Source organism: Trichogramma pretiosum, unplaced genomic scaffold (assembly GCF_000599845.2).
Source record: "Trichogramma pretiosum strain Unisexual culture from Peru unplaced genomic scaffold, Tpre_2.0 scaffold70, whole genome shotgun sequence".
Lineage (NCBI taxonomy): Eukaryota > Metazoa > Arthropoda > Insecta > Hymenoptera > Trichogrammatidae > Trichogramma > Trichogramma pretiosum.
This window is the reverse complement of record NW_019641132.1, coordinates 390,767-410,562: the sequence shown is the minus strand read 5'-3', so window position 1 is coordinate 410,562 and position 19,796 is coordinate 390,767. Positions and strand designations below refer to the sequence as shown.

The 19,796-nt window shown below is 42.2% G+C and overlaps 5 protein-coding genes across 5 annotated transcripts; 1 reads left to right on the top strand and 4 right to left on the bottom strand.

Annotated features, from left to right (window-relative positions):
- Positions 1 to 3,033: 3,033 nt before the first annotated feature.
- Positions 3,034 to 7,289, bottom strand: LOC106658341 (poly [ADP-ribose] polymerase). Its single transcript, XM_014380244.2, has 8 exons — positions 6,956 to 7,289; positions 6,687 to 6,828; positions 6,059 to 6,615; positions 5,767 to 5,975; positions 5,243 to 5,687; positions 4,910 to 5,171; positions 3,940 to 4,836; positions 3,034 to 3,866 (listed from the first exon to the last, which is right to left on the bottom strand). The coding sequence occupies exons 1-8, from the start codon at positions 7,067 to 7,069 to the stop codon at positions 3,505 to 3,507; spliced, it is 2,988 nt and encodes a 995-aa protein (XP_014235730.1). The 5' UTR covers positions 7,070 to 7,289; the 3' UTR covers positions 3,034 to 3,504.
- A 573-nt stretch (positions 7,290 to 7,862) lies between these two features.
- On the bottom strand, positions 7,863 to 9,748 carry LOC106658380 (2-amino-3-ketobutyrate coenzyme A ligase, mitochondrial). The gene is made up of 5 exons (XM_014380292.2): positions 9,375 to 9,748; positions 9,104 to 9,306; positions 8,534 to 9,027; positions 8,104 to 8,474; positions 7,863 to 8,020 (listed from the first exon to the last, which is right to left on the bottom strand). Exons 1-5 carry the CDS (start codon positions 9,394 to 9,396, stop codon positions 7,863 to 7,865), a joined length of 1,248 nt encoding a protein of 415 aa, XP_014235778.1. The 5' UTR covers positions 9,397 to 9,748.
- A 10-nt stretch (positions 9,749 to 9,758) lies between these two features.
- On the bottom strand, positions 9,759 to 13,287 carry LOC106658353 (nicalin-1). Its single transcript, XM_014380258.2, has 6 exons — positions 12,950 to 13,287; positions 12,452 to 12,639; positions 11,840 to 12,379; positions 11,358 to 11,762; positions 11,070 to 11,287; positions 9,759 to 10,991 (listed from the first exon to the last, which is right to left on the bottom strand). The coding sequence occupies exons 1-6, from the start codon at positions 13,122 to 13,124 to the stop codon at positions 10,850 to 10,852; spliced, it is 1,668 nt and encodes a 555-aa protein (XP_014235744.1). The 5' UTR covers positions 13,125 to 13,287; the 3' UTR covers positions 9,759 to 10,849.
- Positions 13,288 to 13,439: 152 nt separating this feature from the next.
- Positions 13,440 to 14,342, top strand: LOC106658349 (NADH dehydrogenase [ubiquinone] 1 beta subcomplex subunit 3). Its single transcript, XM_014380255.2, has 2 exons — positions 13,440 to 13,551; positions 13,893 to 14,342. The coding sequence occupies exon 2, from the start codon at positions 13,896 to 13,898 to the stop codon at positions 14,223 to 14,225; it is 330 nt and encodes a 109-aa protein (XP_014235741.1). The 5' UTR covers positions 13,440 to 13,551; positions 13,893 to 13,895; the 3' UTR covers positions 14,226 to 14,342.
- A 474-nt stretch (positions 14,343 to 14,816) lies between these two features.
- LOC106658348 (meckelin) lies at positions 14,817 to 18,598 on the bottom strand. Its single transcript, XM_014380254.2, is given in 13 exon segments — positions 14,817 to 14,906; positions 14,965 to 15,127; positions 15,130 to 15,175; positions 15,249 to 15,429; positions 15,495 to 15,766; positions 15,830 to 16,231; positions 16,295 to 16,579; positions 16,645 to 16,810; positions 16,894 to 17,027; positions 17,101 to 17,547; positions 17,618 to 17,916; positions 17,972 to 18,163; positions 18,227 to 18,598. Coding segments are annotated over 12 exon segments (2,790 nt in total). The 5' UTR covers positions 18,474 to 18,598; the 3' UTR covers positions 14,817 to 14,906; positions 14,965 to 15,008.
- Between the last annotated feature and the right edge of the window lie 1,198 nt (positions 18,599 to 19,796).

Sequence of the window (19,796 nt, the reverse complement as noted above, 5' to 3'; positions counted from 1 at the left end):
AAGACTCTCTACTGCCACCGCCGCAAACTACCAAAAATCGAAGGAAATAACAATGTAGCCAGCCGGAGCTGGAGATTTGGAAAGCTTTCGAATTCTCACTTCGGGTAGGTCTCGCACGAGGAGGTGGATCGTCGCACTCGGGATCAAATCGGATGCACTGCTGCCTGGGTTTGTTCCGCGAGGGCCGAACGACGGCGGAAGCGAGCTGCCGATCGCACCGGATTCGTTCGCGACAGACTTCCTCCTCCTCGTCCTCTTGAGGCGGTGGGCAATCTGTCGAGGAAACAGTCATCGATCTAAGAAGAGACGTTTGATAATCGAGCTAAAAATTCCGAATGCCAACCCTTGCGACGACCGGAGCGCGACGGGGGCGACGCGTCCTCGTAGCAATCGCGGTCATCGTCCTTTTTGTTATTGTTGTTGTTGTTGTCGAGCTCCAAAGCGCAACGGAGAATCTCGAGGAAGTTCTTGGTGAGCTTGGCGCGGGGCGGACTCGAGGAGCGACTCTTGGAGCGTCCATCGGCGGCGCAAGAAGCTGCTTTATTACCAGTGGCCGTGGGACTGCGATCGAGGCGGCAGTGGTTGCTCGACGACGACTTGCCGTTACGGCCGCATTGCTGCGAGGCTTCCCCAGAGGGGGGCGGCTTGGGGCACTTGTCGACGTCCTGCTCCTCCAAGTTGAGCATCTGCTCGAGGCAGCGGAGCAAGAGCTTGGTCGTCGTCGAGTCGTTTTCCGGCTGCTGCTGATCGGCGCCGAGGCACTTTTTGTCGCAGTTGCGCGACGCGCCTGGAAAATTTGCCCGATCGATTCGATTTGTTCGGAAATTAGGAGGGTCGAGATACATTATGATAAGAGACCTGCTGGGACACAATGTTCCGGCTGCGTCTCGAGGGCGCAGCTCTCGTCCGAGTCGGAGTTGGTGCGCACCAGCGGGACGTACTTGCCGCCGGGCGTCAAAAGGACGTAGCTGTGCTCGCCCGAGGGCTGCTGCTCCGCCGCTTCGTCCGTCGAGCTGCAGCTGTTGTAGGCTGCAGAGAGCGAAACGACCGAATTTTCCATCAATTCCGTTCAATTTCTCGTTTTGCCTGTATACGCTCACCTGGAGGCTCGTAAGTGTCCTCGGTGCCGCAGCGGGCGTTCCTCCGGCACGACTTGGAGCGGCTCTTGGATCGCTGTCCGCTGCGGTGAGAGCTGTGGGAGCGGCGGCGCAGATCGGCGCTTCGAACGGCGCAGGCCCTCTCGCTGGTCAGACGATCGGTCTGGACCCTCTGGGAGGATTTGCCCGCTCGACATTGATCCGAGCTCGGGAAGACCACCTTGAACTGCGAGTAAGCCTCGAGGACGCCGTTCTCGAACTTGGCCGAGACCTTGGGTCGATCCTCGCACTGGAAACTCGCCGGAGGTGGGGGTGACTTGGGCCTGCCGGGACAGCAGCTCGTCGAGGGCCTCTGCTGACTCGGAGGAGGACAGGCGACTTTGCTCGGACAGGGTCTCTTGAAGGCCGGACAGGTGCTCCTCGTGCAGGCCTCGGGTTCCTTGGGCCGCTCGAGGAGGCACGGACAGCCGGGACAGGCCGAGGGTGGCCTCGTTCGCGGACACGTCGACGTGGACGGCCTCTCTCGGCTCCTGGAGGGTCGCGTCGGCGAGGTGGCGGCGCTCCTGCAGCCGCAGCCGGGCCTCGGAGGCTTAGAGGGAGCGGCGCAGCCTCGGGGACTCGTGACCGCCGGCATCAGCTCGGGGTGTCGTCGACGGCCAAAGTTCTCCGTGGGCAGACCGGCGGCTGTCGCATCGGGACAAGTTGCCTCGCTGCTCTGGCATAGGTTCTGGACGCGCGTCAATCTCGACAGGTGGCTGGCGTAGCCGGGACAGCCGATCGGCTCCTCCGCCGACTCCCTGTTGTAGCTCGACCAGCGCGGCGACGACGAGTGTCCGGGACAATTTTTGTCTTCGAGACGAGTGCTGGCTTAATTGTTGGTGAGAAAGTTGATTGCGCGAACGATGATTACCTCCGCAACCGGCCCTCTCTCGCGTAGCCGCTCCGTCCGTCCTGCTGCACTTTTCTCTCTCCAGCTTGTTGTTGCACTTGATGCTGTCTCGAGGCTGCTTTTTCTTCTTGAATTTCTTTGCACCGAGCGGGATTTTGCACGGATTTTTACTCTGAAACGCGACGATCGGCCTCGCTCAACGTCGCGACGATCCTTCGTAATATAGGGAGTATCGATCGTACGACTCTTACTCACGTTCCCCAGCTTTATCGGAGCCGGCGGAATCTCTTTGCATTTGCTCGAGCCGATCGAGTGACGAAAAAGTGGCCGGACCGAGCTGCTATTGCATTTTCGCCCGTTGCAGGATGCCAACTCTCGTCGTTTCTCGTTACGCACGACGCGTTGCAGCATCGCGTCGACGATCCCCAGCCATCTCGAATTTTCACGGTTGCGATCGGCCACGTCCCGAGGATCATTCAGCTCTTCGTACCTGCGCGGACACGCTTCGATTTTGATATTCGAGTTATCGCGCAATGAATCAGGTCCAACCTCTTTCTTATGCGCTTGACGAGGCCCAGGCACTCCTCGAAAGTCACGCGATTGTTTAGCCGGACGACGATCTTTCTCAGAGCTTCGGTCCGGGCGCAGAAATCGTCGAACGACCCGTCCGCGGGATTCCAGAGGCACTCGTGGCGCTGATACTGCTCGAGGAACCGTTCGGCCAGCTGATCGTCCCAGTTGGCGTCGTCATCGCTGCTCATTATTGTACTGATGACTTGGATGACTTGGAGGCGATCTCTCGACTCTGCTCGACATTTTCACGACTTTTCGAGCTTACACCGGGGCATTAGTCAATTTTTTTTTCACTGGACAATTTTTTTTTCTTCTATTTACACTCAAATGACGTCGAGGAGTTTATTTTTATTGGGGATATCGCGTGGAGGTTGTAAACGTCGGACGCCGAAAGAGCTTGCGACAACTTCAGACCTGAGTTACTGACCATTATACACGGCATGCACTTTTTAGGAAAAGAAAACTCGCATTAGATTTACAAGATTTTTTATCGCTCAAAATAATTTTTATTTTCTATTACGGTAAAGTTCTCGACCACTATTTTTAACAATTATTGTAAAAAGTAGAAAAATATCGTTGACAACCTCAACATATCACAAACCAAAGAACAGTACAAACATATTATATCATTACAAGTGAATGGATGAACAATATTCGTTCAGATAATACTTGAAAAATTGATAGGCTCCTGAATTTCATCTCAACAATTATTAAATACAAGGCTTACAAACACAATAATTCAGTAACGGAAACACAATCGATATTATTTGTATATCAACACTTATTGTTATGCAATGACGAAAAAAATTAAAAATATATAATGGTTACGTTCGTATGAAATAATAGTCAAGAAATTCAGAACGGGTGCTACAAATTGTGAGAAATGTACAAATTACCAAAATTAATTATCAATAAATAAAAAAATGTCGCCGCAAGATATATTCTTTAATATTTATATTTAAAGTTCATACGAACAAGATATTCAACTTTGACTTGAGCGACGTCATAAACGATAAATTCATTGTAAAGTAATGAGGATTTTTGAGCCAAATCAGCTGGCATACCGGGACCGCATGGCACTTCAACGCCACTCTTGAGTTTGACGCTTTTTTCTGGGTCAGGTTGAGTTTGACCACGACCCCAAGTTGAATGCTTACCAGATGGCAACTTTTCAATGTAATCTGCATGATAACGTTCGTACATATTACCCAATGCGACGTCGCAAAGTAATAGCAGACCAGTTGGCTTTTGCGAATTTGTGCAACAATAATTTGCTGATTTAGATACCATATCCGCAAAGTAAATACCTATTTGAAAATAAAATTATCACGTTACCTATCAAATTATTCATTGCTTTAAAGAAAATTTTGAGAGGCTTACCTTTTCCGAACATGTAACCAGTGACAGGTGCCTCGGGTGGTGCGATTCTGAGACCCTGAGATAAAATACCCGCGTAATTTGTAGTTCTAGAACCGTGCCACAATAGTTTTCGATTCGGCAACTTTTTGAATGGTTTGTAGCGTTTCTCTTCGCCACTTCTGTTAGCAATGAAGACCTCTTCGACAATGAGCTCGTATTGTTTGTGAGTTTCAGCGTGAGTATTCTTAACGTATTTCTCGATAAGCTTGAACTCGTCGCTTTCGCGATCCAAAACTTCGATCTTCGTTTTGAGTTGTTCATAATGAGCATCCAGTGGATTTTGATTTGCATCTGTCTTGGCGTGCAAGAGATTGTAAGCAATCTCCATTTCAAGCAGAGATTCCAACATTTCAACTTTCGTCTGAATCTCAGCATCAGTTTCGATAATGGATGGTCCATCTACGCCGAAGCTATGGGGAATAAAAGTGTAAAATTTATTTGTAGCAGAAATGAATTTGGCTTTTTCTGTACAGCCTTCCTTTATCAGTCCAGCTAGTTCATTCAGCACAGTGTATGCTTGCTGAATTTGTTTTTTTGAAATTTTTCCAAGTGGCATTTTGTCCATATCAATTTCAAATTCAAGCATGGCTTTCTTCATAGAATCGACGTCGAAAATAAGACGCATAAGATCTTGGACTGGCTTTTTAAGTTTACTTTCAATGTTAGAATCAAGCAATTTTGAAGTATCTTCATCATCTCCATGATCGATATCAATAGGGTACATTTTTTGCGGTATTTTAACAAAGCGGTCACGATTTGACCATGAGTTGCCTGTTTTTTCTTCATATAACGCTTTGAATTTTTCCTCGCAATTTTCTAATCCCATCTTATCACAAGACGTTGAACCAATCGTCGTTCCTAATTATGTTATATATTAGTAAAAATTTAATTATTCATATTCATTCATCATAAAATAAGAATTAATACATACCAATGCGACCCCAGCTACGGAACAACCAATACTGTTCATGCTTGTCATGTTTTAATATTTGCATCTTGTAGTAACTATTTTTCTTTAATTGAATGTCAGTTAAACCTAAAGTTACAGTAAACTTTTCTTTTCCACGTTGGTAAACGTGAGCTTCATTTTCAAGATTACTATCTGGATCAACAATACCACCCCCTTTTATTTTCAATTTTGCTGTTCCTGATCCCGATTTCTCGTACCTGCTTTTACCTCGCGAAGCTGATTTCTGTAATAACATTTAGTAAGTATCATCTCAACATTAATTTAAATAATTAGTACTTATTAAACAAAATTTACCGTAGCGATAGATTTAGAAATTCTAGTTGATGGATCACTTCCCCATGGAGCTATTGATTTTTTCTTTATAAGAGTAAAAGGCGTATCCGTGAAATCTTTAGCTTCTTCAACGAAATCTTCTGATACAACATTAATATCGAGATCTTGAGCATCTGCAACTCTTGCTATCATTTTCTCTACATCAATCGGCGAAGCAATTACAGCTGCAGTTTCTTTTGATACTTTGGTTTTCACAGAACCACCCAACAATAAAATTTCTTTCATAAGTTCATCCTTACTTTTTGTTGTTTTACCAGTAATTACAAACTCCATGTGTTTTAAAGGCTTTGGTTTTTCAGGCTTTACTTTAGGGCCATCTGTTACATCTTCTTTCTTGACAGAGCTTGAATAAGTTGGTGCCGTAATTTTAAGGGCTCGACGTTGTATTTTACATTTGTAAGAAGATCTGTAAATTTTAATATTCAAATTGCAAATTACATTCAAGAATAAATGTTATCTTGTTATTATCAAAATACTTTACTTACAAGTAAGATAATTCATCTTTCAAATCTTTTGGTACAACAAATTTTTTTCTCTTAGGATCTTGAGTAAGATATTCACACAAAGACCATTCATCCAATGCCCCAGTACATTTATATCCAGTTCCAGAGACAAACCTAAGTTGACCATCTGGGCATTTAGGACACCGTTCTAAGGCACCAAATTGCATATTGTCTGCTAATGCATCTAAGATCTACAAGTACATAAGGTTTATGGAAAGGTAAATATTAGATTCAATTTCATAGATATTAAAATTGTTCATCGTTAGGATCTTACTTCACTTTGACCAGAAGGTGGAGTTTGTCCATTTGATTCCAGCAATTCTAATAAAACTTTTTTGGGCAAATCCTTTAATTTATCTCTGATAGTGAAGAATTTTTTCGTTTGAGCTTTCAGTTCTTTTTCTTCAGCTGCATCTTCAGGTTCTTTTTTAGGTTTTTTAGCAACTGGTGGAATATCTGCATCATTAGTCTTTGGTAAGGCTTTCTTCAATTTATCTTTATCTTCGGCACTTAGCGTATTGGCTCCAGGAAGATTTGTACCAGAATCAAAATATCCTAAATCAGAACGAATCTTGGCAAAACAGTCAAGATGATGCCAGCGATCAAGACCACCAAATTTACGAGCATCTTCACTTTCATAGTCTTTCTTAGAGATACGCATATCTCCTTTGATAATTGTTTCTTCACAGCCTCTGCACTTGGAACGATTGGATTTGGCATACTCAACTTTGTAATCTTTGTTTACATTGGCAGCTGCAGTTGAAGCTTCAGATGCTTTAGTTCTTTTTCTTCCTTTTGTTGGAGCAGGTGCTGCTGAACCAGACGATTCTTCTAGAAACATTAAAATTTCAAGATAGAATTTTGATTGATTGACAGAAGAAAAAAAGAAAAAATTGTAGTACCTATTTTTTTCCTTATCATTTCTTGATCTTCCCAGCGAATACTATCAAAGTGAGCAATATCCCCAGTATTACCAGGTCTTTGTTTTTGAAAAAAGCAGCTGGCATGATGCCATCTTTCAAGTTTTCCATCGTGAAAAGGACTCTAAAATGAAAATTGTACAGATAAAATTTTGTCTAAAAAATATCAACAGCAATTTGAATTGAATCGGCGATTGTCAGTTGACACATGAAAAATTGTAAATAAAACCGTAGCATATAATTTCGCTAACCTGTACGACAGTGGCAATGCGTAAAGAATCCTTGGCAATAGGAGATTTGCAGACCTTGCAAGAAGCACGTCCACTTTTGGCATATTCAACTCGGTAAGGAAGATCCTCCGCCATCGCGACAATCGAAATCAAACGGCGTAAGCGTGCAGAAACGGGAGTCGGGTGCTGCTGTGTTTATCAACCACGCGAGGCCGGTATCACTGTGTATACTGCGACTGTGCCCGTTCGTACAAGTTTCGCGGCGATATAAGTACGAATGAGGTAAGAAGTTTGTATTATTCGCAATCAATAGGCCTGTGACTCAAACACGGCCGGCGATCTGTGGTGGGCCATTGAACAGACGAGAATGAGAAAAAAGTTCGAGTTGCCGTGCGAGTAAGACAATTTGGCGGGAAAACCCCTGACCGTTGGACGTGCTTTGGGCGATCCAGATGCATTTTAATAAGGAAGATCGATACCCAGAAAACAGCTGGGTCTACCTTTCTATTAAGAAATTAAAATACTAGAGTCGTGAAATACCAAGTAAGCTCTTTTCATTTTAAATATCGAAATCATTGAGTAAATGGGCGATCGTATAGTTTTTATGGTTTTTTTACTTTTACGAATTAAAAACACTTGGCTAAATGTAGACCATCAAATGCCATTATCTTATCGTTTTTCAACAGGCCTTCATTTTTGTAAGCTATAAAAGCGTATAAACGCTAGATTCTTAATTTTAAGTAATCAATCACTTTAAGCGATAAAATAATATAAAAAGCATGAAAATAAAATGTCGGTTTAAAAATGTCAATAATAATATATTTAATATATACTAGAAATTACATAACTTTTTAACTTATAAAATAATCAATATAGCAGTTCGATCATTGGTAAACGATGACGATAGTTAAGATTTTCGATGAAAAAATTATCCAACGACGTTGAGCTCTTTACCGATGTCGACGAATGCATTGATGGCCCTGTCGATCTCGGCCAATGTGTGCGCTGCGCTGATTTGTACCCTAATTCTGGCCAAACCCTTGGGCACAACCGGATAACTGAATCCGATGACGTAGATACCTTTTTCTGCAAAAAGAAAATCGTAAAAACGAATAAAATACTTTTCGAAGCTTTTGCGGTGGGAATTAGACCGGTTGAACGACAATTACCGAGCATTTTATCGGCGAAGACGCTGGCGAGCTTGGCGTCGCCGAGCATGACGGGACAGATGGGATGATTGTCGCCGCTGATCTTGAAGCCAGCCCGAGTCATCTCCTGCCGGAATCGATCGACGTTGCGCTGGAGATTCTTCAACAGATCGGTCGACTCGCTTATGAGATCGATGACCTTGATGCCGGTCGCGACCACCGGTGGCGGAAGCGAATTCGAGAACAGATAGGGCCGACTGCGCTGCCTCAGCAGGTCCACCAGAGCTTTCGAGGTGACGGTGTAGCCGCCCGAAGCTCCGCCCAATGCTTTGCCCAGCGTCGAGTTGATTATGTCGACGCTGCCCAAGCGACCAAAGTACTCCTCGGTTCCTCTGAACGTAATAGATGAATTAGGTTTGAAAAGAATCTGCAGCACTCGCAAGCTCCGTACCTGCCGGTTTTTCCGAAAAAGCCCGTAGCGTGACAGTCGTCGACGAAAGTCAGGGCGTCGTATTTCTTGGCCAGGTCGACGATCTTGCCGAGTGGCGCCACGGTGCCGTCCATGGAGAAGACGCCGTCGGTGGCGATGAGCCTGATCCTCGCCCCGGAGGCCTCCTCGAGCTTGGCCTCGAGATCGGCCAGGTCGCGGTGCTTGTAGCGGTACTTCTTGGCCTTGCACAGCCTGATGCCGTCGATGATGGAGGCGTGATTGAGCTCGTCGCTGAGCACCGCGTCCTCGGGCCCCAGCAGAGTCTCGAAGATGCCGGCGTTGGCGTCGAAGCACGAGGCGTACAGTATCGCGTCCTCGCGGCCGTGAAATCTCGACAGCTTGAGCTCGAGCTCCCGGTGAATGTCCTGGGTGCCGCAGATGAAGCGGACCGAGCTCAGGCCGGCGCCGTAGCGGTCGAGCGCCACCTTGGCCGCCTCCACCACTTCTTTGTCGTCCTGCCGCACGACGACTCGTCGCGTCAATATCATAGAGTCGCTATATCAACTTATAACAAAAACTATATCGACTTACGGATAGGCCCAAATAGTTGTTGGCGCAAAAGTTGAGAACTTTCTTGCCGTCGCTCAGGGCGATCTCGGTGTTCTGAGACGAGGCGATGATCCTCTCGTTTTTCCAAGTACCGGCGTCTCTGATCGACTGCAATTCTGGCTCCAACAGAGCCGCCAGCGAGGTTGCATTTCTCCTGCCGGCAGCAGCGACCAAACAGTGCCTCGCTGATTCATTTCATTATTCGATATCAATTGTTCGTCAAAATTGCGCATAATATTTTGTTTTACCATACCTTTGAGTAGAGCAGAATTCATGGTTTCTAATTTCCGAATCGCCACGGCCACGCACGCATACGTTTGAACTGATGTAAGAGGCTGAACTGAGGCTAAACGCGTGCTCGCGATCAACGAGTTGGGATGAGGTGTAATTACAGCTCGAATAACCGGTCTCGTTGGTCTCTCCTCGGCCTTGACAGGCGTAACGTCTGTATACACGGACCCAATAGTGAAAGCCACTGAGACGCTGCTATACTTTTTCTAACTTGCGGACGGACCGTGCATCGATCGATAAATCAATATTGATACGCTTTCGTCGCGCGACAAGTGCACAGTTTCTTTATATAGAGAGGAATTTTTTGAATAACTTTTTTCTTCTTCTTTTTCTTTCTTTTTTTTTTTTTGACATTTACTCATTTATTGGAAATTCATAAATATATATATTACAAAATCATTTATGCTCCTGGAAACTCTACAATTTCTATCGAGAGAGTACACATGTAATTGCTATCGATAGTTTAATATACAAGTATTTTTTACAATATATCCTATTTCATTGCATGCTCGACTTGAACAAACGCGCAGTAATTTTTTTCAGTCTTACTGATCACGATACACAGCACTTGAATTTCTTCATTTTATAAAATTAAAAGAATTCCATTTTCACGTACGAATGTATTGGCAGATTTTTCATGCTCTCTAGACTTCGGTAAATCACCCGTTAACGCATTCATACCCAAAACAAATATATCTGTGCATTCGTGTTTTAAAGTGCAAACGTACATACATTAATTTACCTCAAAGTAGCTTCATTTTTAGATACACGATTCATCACAGTGATTGCTTTAAACTTTTTTATTTTCAGTTCCAATAATCAAAAATTATTCGTCAAATTCAGGTCTGCACATTATTGCTCAACGCGAAATTAAAATTTCCATCTTTTCAATTTTTGTGCATTCGCTTCTTGAGTAGATTCCATTTCTTACCAATTGCTAAGTAGTTTTTATTAAATTATAAATGCGGGGTTTGTAGAAAATATTTAAAAATCATCAGAGTTGAAGCGAGAAATGACACTAATGGTACAATTTAAATTCAAAACCTTTCATAAAAATTACGAAATATTTTGTTACTATTTTATGCTACTATTCTTAATAAATAAACAACTTAGACTTATTGTTTGCGAATAAAATTTCTAAAAAGATCTTATTCAATTTCAAATCTTATCACTCTTATGGTGGTAACAAGAGCGAAAAAAATTCAACAAAACATCATTACTTATAAATCGATGTTTTTTATGGGTTCCATTCTATCATTAATTGAGAATGTTTAATAAGTGAACAATTTTCTTCACAGAATCAACTGCGTATTCTTGTAAAATGTTCCCTCATAATGAAAACAAAGAAAATTCAATTGCGTGCTCTAATTTGCAAAGGTATGCAAGTTTAAATCCTGCAATCTTGTTTTGGGTATTTAATGTACAAATGGTTGATGTTTATGATGATTTCGACTTTCCGCTAGATATTTTTGTAGCAAAATTGTAAAATTTCGAAAAATTGTAAACGACGAGATACACGAATCCAAGGTATACAAGAATAGCTATCGTTAAAATAAGGTCGAAAACGGCAGGTTTGACACTGTAAAAAAAGATTTAATCGTGTATTAATAAAAATGCAGTGAATTTTAATGTAAAATTTAATTTAATTATAAATTACCTGTAAACATTAATAGTTGCTTTGGTGGTGTCGTAAAATACAACTTCAGGCTCTCGTTTGTCGGGAATGTGGTTGGTGATCTTGACTTCCCCGAGGTACTTTTGCATTGATTCTTTAATGGTATTCACAAGGGAATGTTTATCATTTATCAAAGAAGCCGATCTTGGTTGTGATGTTAAATATTTCATCCACATTGTTAACGAGTCTTTGGATACACTCTAAAAAATTTTTTTTTTTAGTAATTCTATATCAAAATTGTTATACTAATATTCTTTCTGAATAACTTACCAATGGTTCAGAAAATATTTGGCTGTAGCTAACGTTATACATGTGCCGTGCGAGAGCTTCGGCAATAATTGTCGTATGTTTGTACAATTTGTCAATTTTATCGTCGGAGTAAACGTCCAAGATTGTTTTCCTAATTGGATCATCGTGGCTTCTAAGAGAAGAAATAGTGGCAGCAGGCAAACGACGAATACTGTAACGCTCGTGTTCCCAAGCAAGACTGTCGTCCGCTAAATTAATTTTTTTGTGTATTCCTTCAACTGGTGGGTGGTTCAAGTTATTTGCCACTGTTTTAATCTCTTTAGTGAGTAGACCTCCGGCTGAGAAATCTTTGGGTGGTTTAGAGACATGAATATAAAGTTTATCTGATGCAGAAACTGAATCCAAACAAAGTACATATGATGCATCCTGGAAAAAAAATTAATTGAATCAAATAAATTTCAATTCAATAAATAAATTGCAAAGTAAAAACTTGCAATGCTTACTTGAATAACAGATCCTTCAAGGCCATCAAGTTGATCTTCTAACCATTTTTTACTTCCCAAATAGTTGAGTTTACCTGCTCCAGTAACAATGAATACCAAGTTGTGATGAGGCCTGGATTTTCCAACAGAATAAACCACTGAAAATAATCTGGCAAGTTCAAGCAACATTGAGACTCCAGAAGCATTGCTCTCAGCACCAAATGCCAATTCTGATGTGGCACCATGGCTATCATAATGTGCAACTATCGCAATAGTAGGAAGTTTATCTTCTGATCCAGAACCAGTAAGTTTACCATGAAGAGTTGAAATTTTAACATCAGGCTTAACTGCTGGTTGAGCAGAAGGAACAACTACTTGATAGCCACTGGCAGTGATAGAATTAAACAAAGCTTCCGTTGCAGAGCCAGCTTTATCGTCAGTAATAAAACTATTCCCTACATCTTGCAATATTACTTCAAGTTCTGGATTCCATTTACTGAAATAAACTGGTATTGTAGTTTCAGGTACAGTCATCATGGCTACTTCAAGGGCCATAATATGCTAAAAATTTATAAAACATTTTATTATTTTCATGTCCGTTAAGCAACTTATTATTATATAATTTACACTTACTTCTTTTTGCTCATCATTTAACGAGCTCAAATCTTCAGGCAAGACTACAATTAAAGATCCAGCTTTTTTTTTAATAGCTTGGAATGAATCTGGAGTCAAGTCTAAAGCTCTAGCTACAACACAATGTCTTGAAGTACTCCATCCAGATACAGATCTTGCTTCCAAAGAAATGGAAGCACTGCGGCATCCTAAAATGAAGAAATAAATGATTACCTTTTGGTGCTTCAGCTATAATTAGAAATATGTGCGCTCATGAAAGTCAATTGACTATTTTAAGAAGTTTTAAATTAATTTTTGGGTAATTTATGATAAATAAATGTTAAAATTAATAAACTTATACTTTCTCTCAGAACAAAATTTGATTATCACGAGTCATTGATTTTTTATAAATAATTTAATTGAGATTGGTTAATTTGAAGATTTAAACCTCATTAAGTGAAAGAGTATCATTGAAGAGATTATCAAAGTTACTTTAGTTAGATAAGTGATGAAACTGACCATGTGGCACGCCGTGCAAATCATACTGGTTCATGCGAAATGCAGGAAACTCATGGGACGCGGCAACAGGATTAGCCGGTGCAATAATTATAAATATTGGCAGAACGATGAGCAAGTAGTACGGCAAAGAGCCCCGGCATAATTCGACGAAGCCGTCGCACTCGTCGAACCACATGATTTCAATACTTTTGTGTCAGGATAGCGCTGGCGAAGACGTATCCACGTAAACTGCACAACTTGAAATCGAGCTTCAGTGAGAACGACGACGACGACGACGGTCGACGAAGCATAGATATATCAAACACCTCGATGATGCTGACGTCACGTGATAACGTTTCTGTCTGTAGATGTATACACAGATAAGTTGACAGCTATATGTATTGGTATTCGGTTTTACATACAACTACTAACTCTAGTCTAGTATGTGTGCGCTGTAGACTGCTGAACTGATTTTCTGCGGATGTGCTTGAGTACTGAGTGGCGGTGGTGGTGGTAGAAACTCATAGTGTCTAAGTAACTGGCAGACGACATCGTAATATTTAAGGTTAACACTGTAAAAACATCAAGGGTTTTTAATTACATAAGTTTGGCATATTTTTAAGGTAAAGATAACAGTTAATGAGTGAGTGAAAGTTTTTGTTTCATTCAGAAGACTTTAGTGCATGAATAGATTATCTAGAATCATTAAAACTATCGTACATTTTATCGATTCGTTTAATTGATGATTTGGGAGTCTAACTTATTAATAAGTCTGTATATTTTGAAAAGTTAGTAAACAGCACAATTTAAGTATTTTGTTTACATTTTTGCAAATCGAATACGTCTAATTTGTTGAGCATGTAACTCAGATTATCTTTTATTAATCAACAGTCAATTAGGATGCAATCAAACTGGATACACTATTGTGACATGTAGCAATTACACTATTTTTTCCATTTTCCAGATCATGGGAGGTCATCACCATATTACACCTCCACCAGTTCCTGATTATAGAATTTACAAAGTTGAAGAATCGCCAACATATAGTAAAGTGCAAGAACGCTTGGCCAAGCATGGACTAAAAGATCCATGGGCACGAAATTATGTTTGGCGTTGCTATTTGAACAAAGGGATAAAACGTCCTCACTGGGTTATGTTCGACTTCTTTACTTGGGGATGGAAATATTGGGTTCCTCTACTTGGTATTGTAATTGGAGCTGAACAATTTTTGGGAATCGATTATCATGGGCATGCCAAGCAAAAGCATGGTCATGGTCATGATCATGAACACCATTAAAGTGAATACATTCTTAGCAGAAAGTTAAAAATTCTTTATTGTACAAATTGGAAAAATAATTTGTTAATTTATGTACCTACACATTTAAAGTGTAATAAAAGTATGTTAGGAAAATAATACCACTTTTACTTAATGGAAAAGAGCAACAAATAATTCAAATTATTAATCAAACTTTACATTTTAACATGCTAAGAACAGATTTTTTTAAATAACAAAGTATCATACATCATTTTCATCAAAGATTGAAATTACATTTAGAATATTCAGTATAAAAGCAGCATAATTTGTTATATTCAATATTAATTAAGTTTACATATGATAGATTATAAAAATGTAATAAACTAGACATTAGAGAAGACAATAATTAAATGAAGATATTAATTATTTACTATCTACACTTAATAACTTTAAGCTTTAATATTAGTTAAAATATATTATTTTAATGGCATGAAAAATATTACATTAGAAACCTCTCATCGATCAACGTTTTTTTGGCTAAGTTACTTTTTCCATTTATTCTACAAATTGTAATTATCAACTGCGACATAAGCAAGGTAACCATGCAAGCAAGTATATAATCCTCGGATAAAGCCTGTACAAAGATGAAGAGAGCAATTTCAAATGTTCCTAATGTCCATTCGTTGCCGTAAAATATAACTCGATCAAACATATTGCTATTATCTAGAAACATGTAATCAGATGAATTTTTGAAAAACGGACTTTAATTTTAGTTTATTACCTGTGTAAAACGTCGATTGATCGTCATTTTTTCCAATTTCAATATCACAAAGTTTTTCTAAAAGCAGTCTTTCTTTTATAACATAATCTAAATCTTTGAAACAATGGTCGATAAAAGCTGTTAAAAATTTTTTTATTTTCAGATGAGTTTGAAGACTTTTTTCCCAATTGATCGAGTCTAAAATATTCCTTCTTGAAAATCGTTTTTCACCCTGTAAATAGAATTTCAATTATAATCAATTGAAAGAAAAAAATTTGAAAAATGACATAATATCGAAAGCCTACCAAGCTTTGGAGGTCCACGAGCTTTTGATAAATATCTCGAAAAGCAGAAGACAATGAAACGATAAAGGTTTGATTAGTTGAACCAGGAATCAAACCTCTGTGAGCGCACAAATTGTTCTCTTCTTTTTTCAAGTCGTTGATCAAAGTTTCCAAGTCGGTATCGGCGTATCCGTGAACGGACCTTTTAAAATTGAAAATCATTTGAATTTCGCGTTGTTGACTTGGCTGCTGCTTAAAGGCACTCACCTTCCGTGTATGTAGTATCCGTAGTAGTTGTAAGCGAAAATGAACATGCTCACGTTGGCGACCGAGCACAGATCCACGAAATGTTGCATTCGATTTTTCACGTATCGCTCGTAAAAAGTGATGGAAATTATCCACTGGACGGTGTAGCAAAACATGTAGACCAAGGCTCCAACTCCGTATCTGAGGGTGAAATTTTTCTCGTTGGTGGAATTTTCGTTCTCATCGGTTTGCAGCTCGGGCGTCGGCTGGGTCCAGTACTTCAAACCCACGATCTAAAATCAATGAAAAATCGTGTAAATCGTCGTCCGAACGCCGTTCGAGAGTTTTCCACGCACCTCGAGCATGAAAAGCGTAAAGATGATCTGCAGAGCTATGTTTATTCTCCTCTTGGTTTGAATCTTGAACCACTCGTTGGCGACGAAGTAGGTCCTCCATATGCTGACCGGCAATTGCTGGACTCTGTCGCTCGACGGGGCCGGGGGCGGCGTCTCCTCTCGCAGCTGCCGATCGGAAATTTTTTCCTCCCTGGGACTCTCCTCGGCGCTCGAACCGTCGGACTTTTTCTTGCTCCTCTTGGAGGCTCCGTCGGGCTCGAATCTGCTGTCGTAGAGCTTTTTCAAGGACGTGTGGGGCGAATCGTAACTAGCCGCCTGCGCGATGACCCTCGGCTGTTCCCAGTCGATGAAGAAGACGTTGATATTGCGATGACGATAGATTAGCGCCGCTAATTCCACCAACTGCGCGACAAAATAACGATGAACACCCACTGCATAATGAGGAAAATGAACAGTGGTACCGACCTTGAAGCAAAAGGCAATGATTGTGCAGAGGTAAATTTTCGTCTCGACGCTATCCGCCGGCAACAATATGTGCAGCACCGTTTGGCCTTTGTAAAAAATAAATATGTAAACGCAAACGCTAGTCGTGACTAAGAGCAGTACATTTCCGATGGCACCGAGGCAATAGATGAAGAACCAAGCGACGACCCCGACTTTGAGGATGCCGTTGTGGTTTCTCTTGCAGTAGCCCCAAGCCTTGAGCGCCGAGTACATGACGGCCAGTCCCGCGAGAACTCCGATCGCTACCTGCACACCAAAGAAAACGATAATTTTTACTCCAAGTGCTCTACGTTATAAAAATAACGAGTTACCTCTAAGGAGTTATCAACATTTTTGTTGGTCAAGATGAAAATGACTTTGTAATCCACCTTGATTTGCTTATTGTCTTGAATTTCTTGCTTGTCGAGCTCGCCGTACTCGATGACGAGCAGAGGCGAGTAAATGTGCCCACCCTCTTTGTCATTCTGTACGGTAATTCTGCAAGCGCAAACGAGTTTTTCCATCAACTTCTGCAGAGAAAATATTATATACATCGGGAAGAAAAGAAAATGTAATCTCACAAAACTTCCAAGGACTTCATGTAGCGCAAAGTGGAAAGCTCGTCCTCCTGCTTGAACGTGTCGTCCACTAAACTCGGCATGGCTCTGTAGCTCGACAAGCTGTCGACGAGGAAGAATTTTTTCAACGGCTGCCACTGCTTAACAGAAAGCGATTGTTATTTATTATTACAATAAAATAGAAGACGAGAGCATTTTTTCAATAGCCACCAGCTTGTTCTTGGTGAAAAGCGGCAGAGCAGCGAGATAGGACTTGGCCTTGTCGGCGAACAGCAGATAGGGCGAGAAGAAGAGCATCTCGCGAGCGGTGAGCTCCTTGGCGTAGACGCGGCACTGCTTGTTGACGTTGATGCCGAAGCGCACGTCGTTGAGAAAGGTGCAGAAGAGATTGGGCGTGTCGAGGGAGCGCAGCCGGCCGTCCAGGCCGAACGCGACCAGACTGAAGTTGAGCCGATTGTTGCCGTCGTCCTTGTCGAGGGTGTACTTGAGCGGGATGATTTTGTTGTTGGCCACGACGGGATAGCCGCTCTCCTCGTAGAACATCCAGACGAGCTCGTCCGACTGCAGTGCCTTGGCGAGCTTGCAGGCTACGCTCTTGTCCGAGAGGGTCAGCGCGCACATGTTCGACAGTCGCTGGCACGCCGTCTTCTCACCCTCCTGTAATAAAGACGAATTTTCTTATCTCTCTTTTGCAAATAGCAAGTAAAATACACGAGTTATTGTTTGCCTTGCACAAGTAGGCCGAGAGTCGGAGCTCTTTCCGCAGGTAAAAGCTGTCGACGCTCTCACGGGCGAACTGAACGAGGTAAGAGTTGCGAATGTCCATGAAATCGATGAGGTTGCGTCGGAAGCAGTAGTCCTGTATCCTGAGGTGGCTCGCGATCGGACAGGCGCAATTGGCGTGACCGCTCGCCGACGAGTTGTGGCAGGCGAGGCACTTGTAGCCGTTGGCCGACGGATAGCTGCTCTCGGAGCACTGGACGCACCTGAGGCTCTTGAGCAGTTCGCCGCTCGCGTCCCTCTCGACTGATTTTACCAATTTAACAAATGCATAACATTTTACAAATTACAAATCGCGTACCTTTGATCTCGTTGGGTCCGCAGCTGCAGGTGTTGTTGCCGTCGACGCTGGTGGTGGTGATTGTTTTTCTGCAGGGTATGCAGCTCTTCCGGTCGGAAGTGAGCAGCGTCCCAGGAGGACATGGCTCGCATCTCGGCGAGTCGAGCTCTTGGCCGAGGTATACGCTGTACTTGTTGCAAACGCACGAGGCACCTGATTCAAAAGAGGAACGAGTTAGTTATCTCGGAATCGGGGAAAAACACGAAAGAGTCGCACCCGTCTCGGAGGGCACCAAATTCTTTTGCTCGTCGCACTCGACGCAGGCGAAGCTGGCCACGTCGAAGTACTCGTTGCTGCGGCAATTTCTCGGATGCTCGTAGGCGAAGACAAAGTTGTCGTCGTTGTCGTTGGCCGAGTACAGCGAATTGGAAGAAGAAGAAGAAGAAGGAACGGCAGCGGCTGGGCAGCAGGTAAACAGCGCGAACAAACAGAGCCCGATCGCCGACCGATTCAAAGGGCGCATGATCGCGGTACGAGGAGCTCTCGCGGACGCGTCGACCAATTATCGTAATTATTCAGGAGCGTCATTTTACGCGGCTCCCTCTCGACGAAGACGAACCGGTGACTTGAACTCGAGCTTTTGCACTGCACGAGTGACTGTGGACGCGCGCACATAGACGACGACTCCGTGGCTGGCTCATATATTTGTGCGGCCAAGTCGCTATGACGACCGAGTGTATGTGACGGCGGCGGTGGAGGCGCGCAAGGTGCCTGCCGACTTTATCAAGATGCAGGCGCGAGTCGTTAAAATTCATAAGCCCACCTACTCTATTGTATTTACAATTTGCGTGTGTTATGTACGTAAGAGAGCTTTACACGCACTGCCCCCCCGCCACCGTGTTCTTCGCGGTTCGCGCGCTTCATTCTCCTTAGCTTTCCGTGCGATCGATATGAGCTTAGCCGCGATCGAGCTCTGCCTTTTCCTTCTTTCTCATTTTTGTATTTCTTTTTTTTTGCTAGACGTTTAATTTTGGTCGCTGCCGATCGATCGCAAAAATATGCTGATTACGAGCACGACATGGTTCCCGCATTTGCATACGTCACTGCATGCGACCGATTTCGATGGAAACGACAAACTCAAATAATGTTTACGAAGCTGCTTTGTCATATTTTTTTCTCTTCATATACGTAAAACTGAATGGTTCTCTAATAACTTCATCGAATGATTCTCGAAGCCTAGAAGCAATAAACATTTATATATTAGCTTTTTCCAACTCTTGTTCTCGATATAACTTTATCCTTGAAGAAATTCATGGTCGACCGAAGTATATACAATTGTTTTCTTAACTTTACTCGAATATTTATTTTTATAATAAAAATTACGAATTTATTATACGTGCTCTCCACATAAATTTTAAAAAAATTCTGACGGGCACCACCCTCCTAAAGAAAACCCGCTTCTTTTGGCCGTCTTACATTCACCCACATTTTCATGAATGGGAACCAATCGTTTAATAAGTTTTTAACTGTGCACCGTCGGCCCAAAAGTGAGATCGGCTGATTTTTTCGGACGTTTAGAATTTCAAAACTATTTTTCGAAAATTAATTTTTCAAGGAGGCACGCAAATAATGTTAACTGGCTGCTATCTCATACACAAATATCGTTCTAAATAAAAACTCTATGGATTGAATTGGTGTATCGAGAAAAGATGCACCTTTAGCTATGCAACCGATGATAAGAGCCGATAAAACTTTTGTGATCATTTGAGAGTAGAAAAATAGTTAAAGCGAAAAACTATAATTAAAATAAATTGCATAAAATAATTTGCAAGAAAAGTACGAGAAC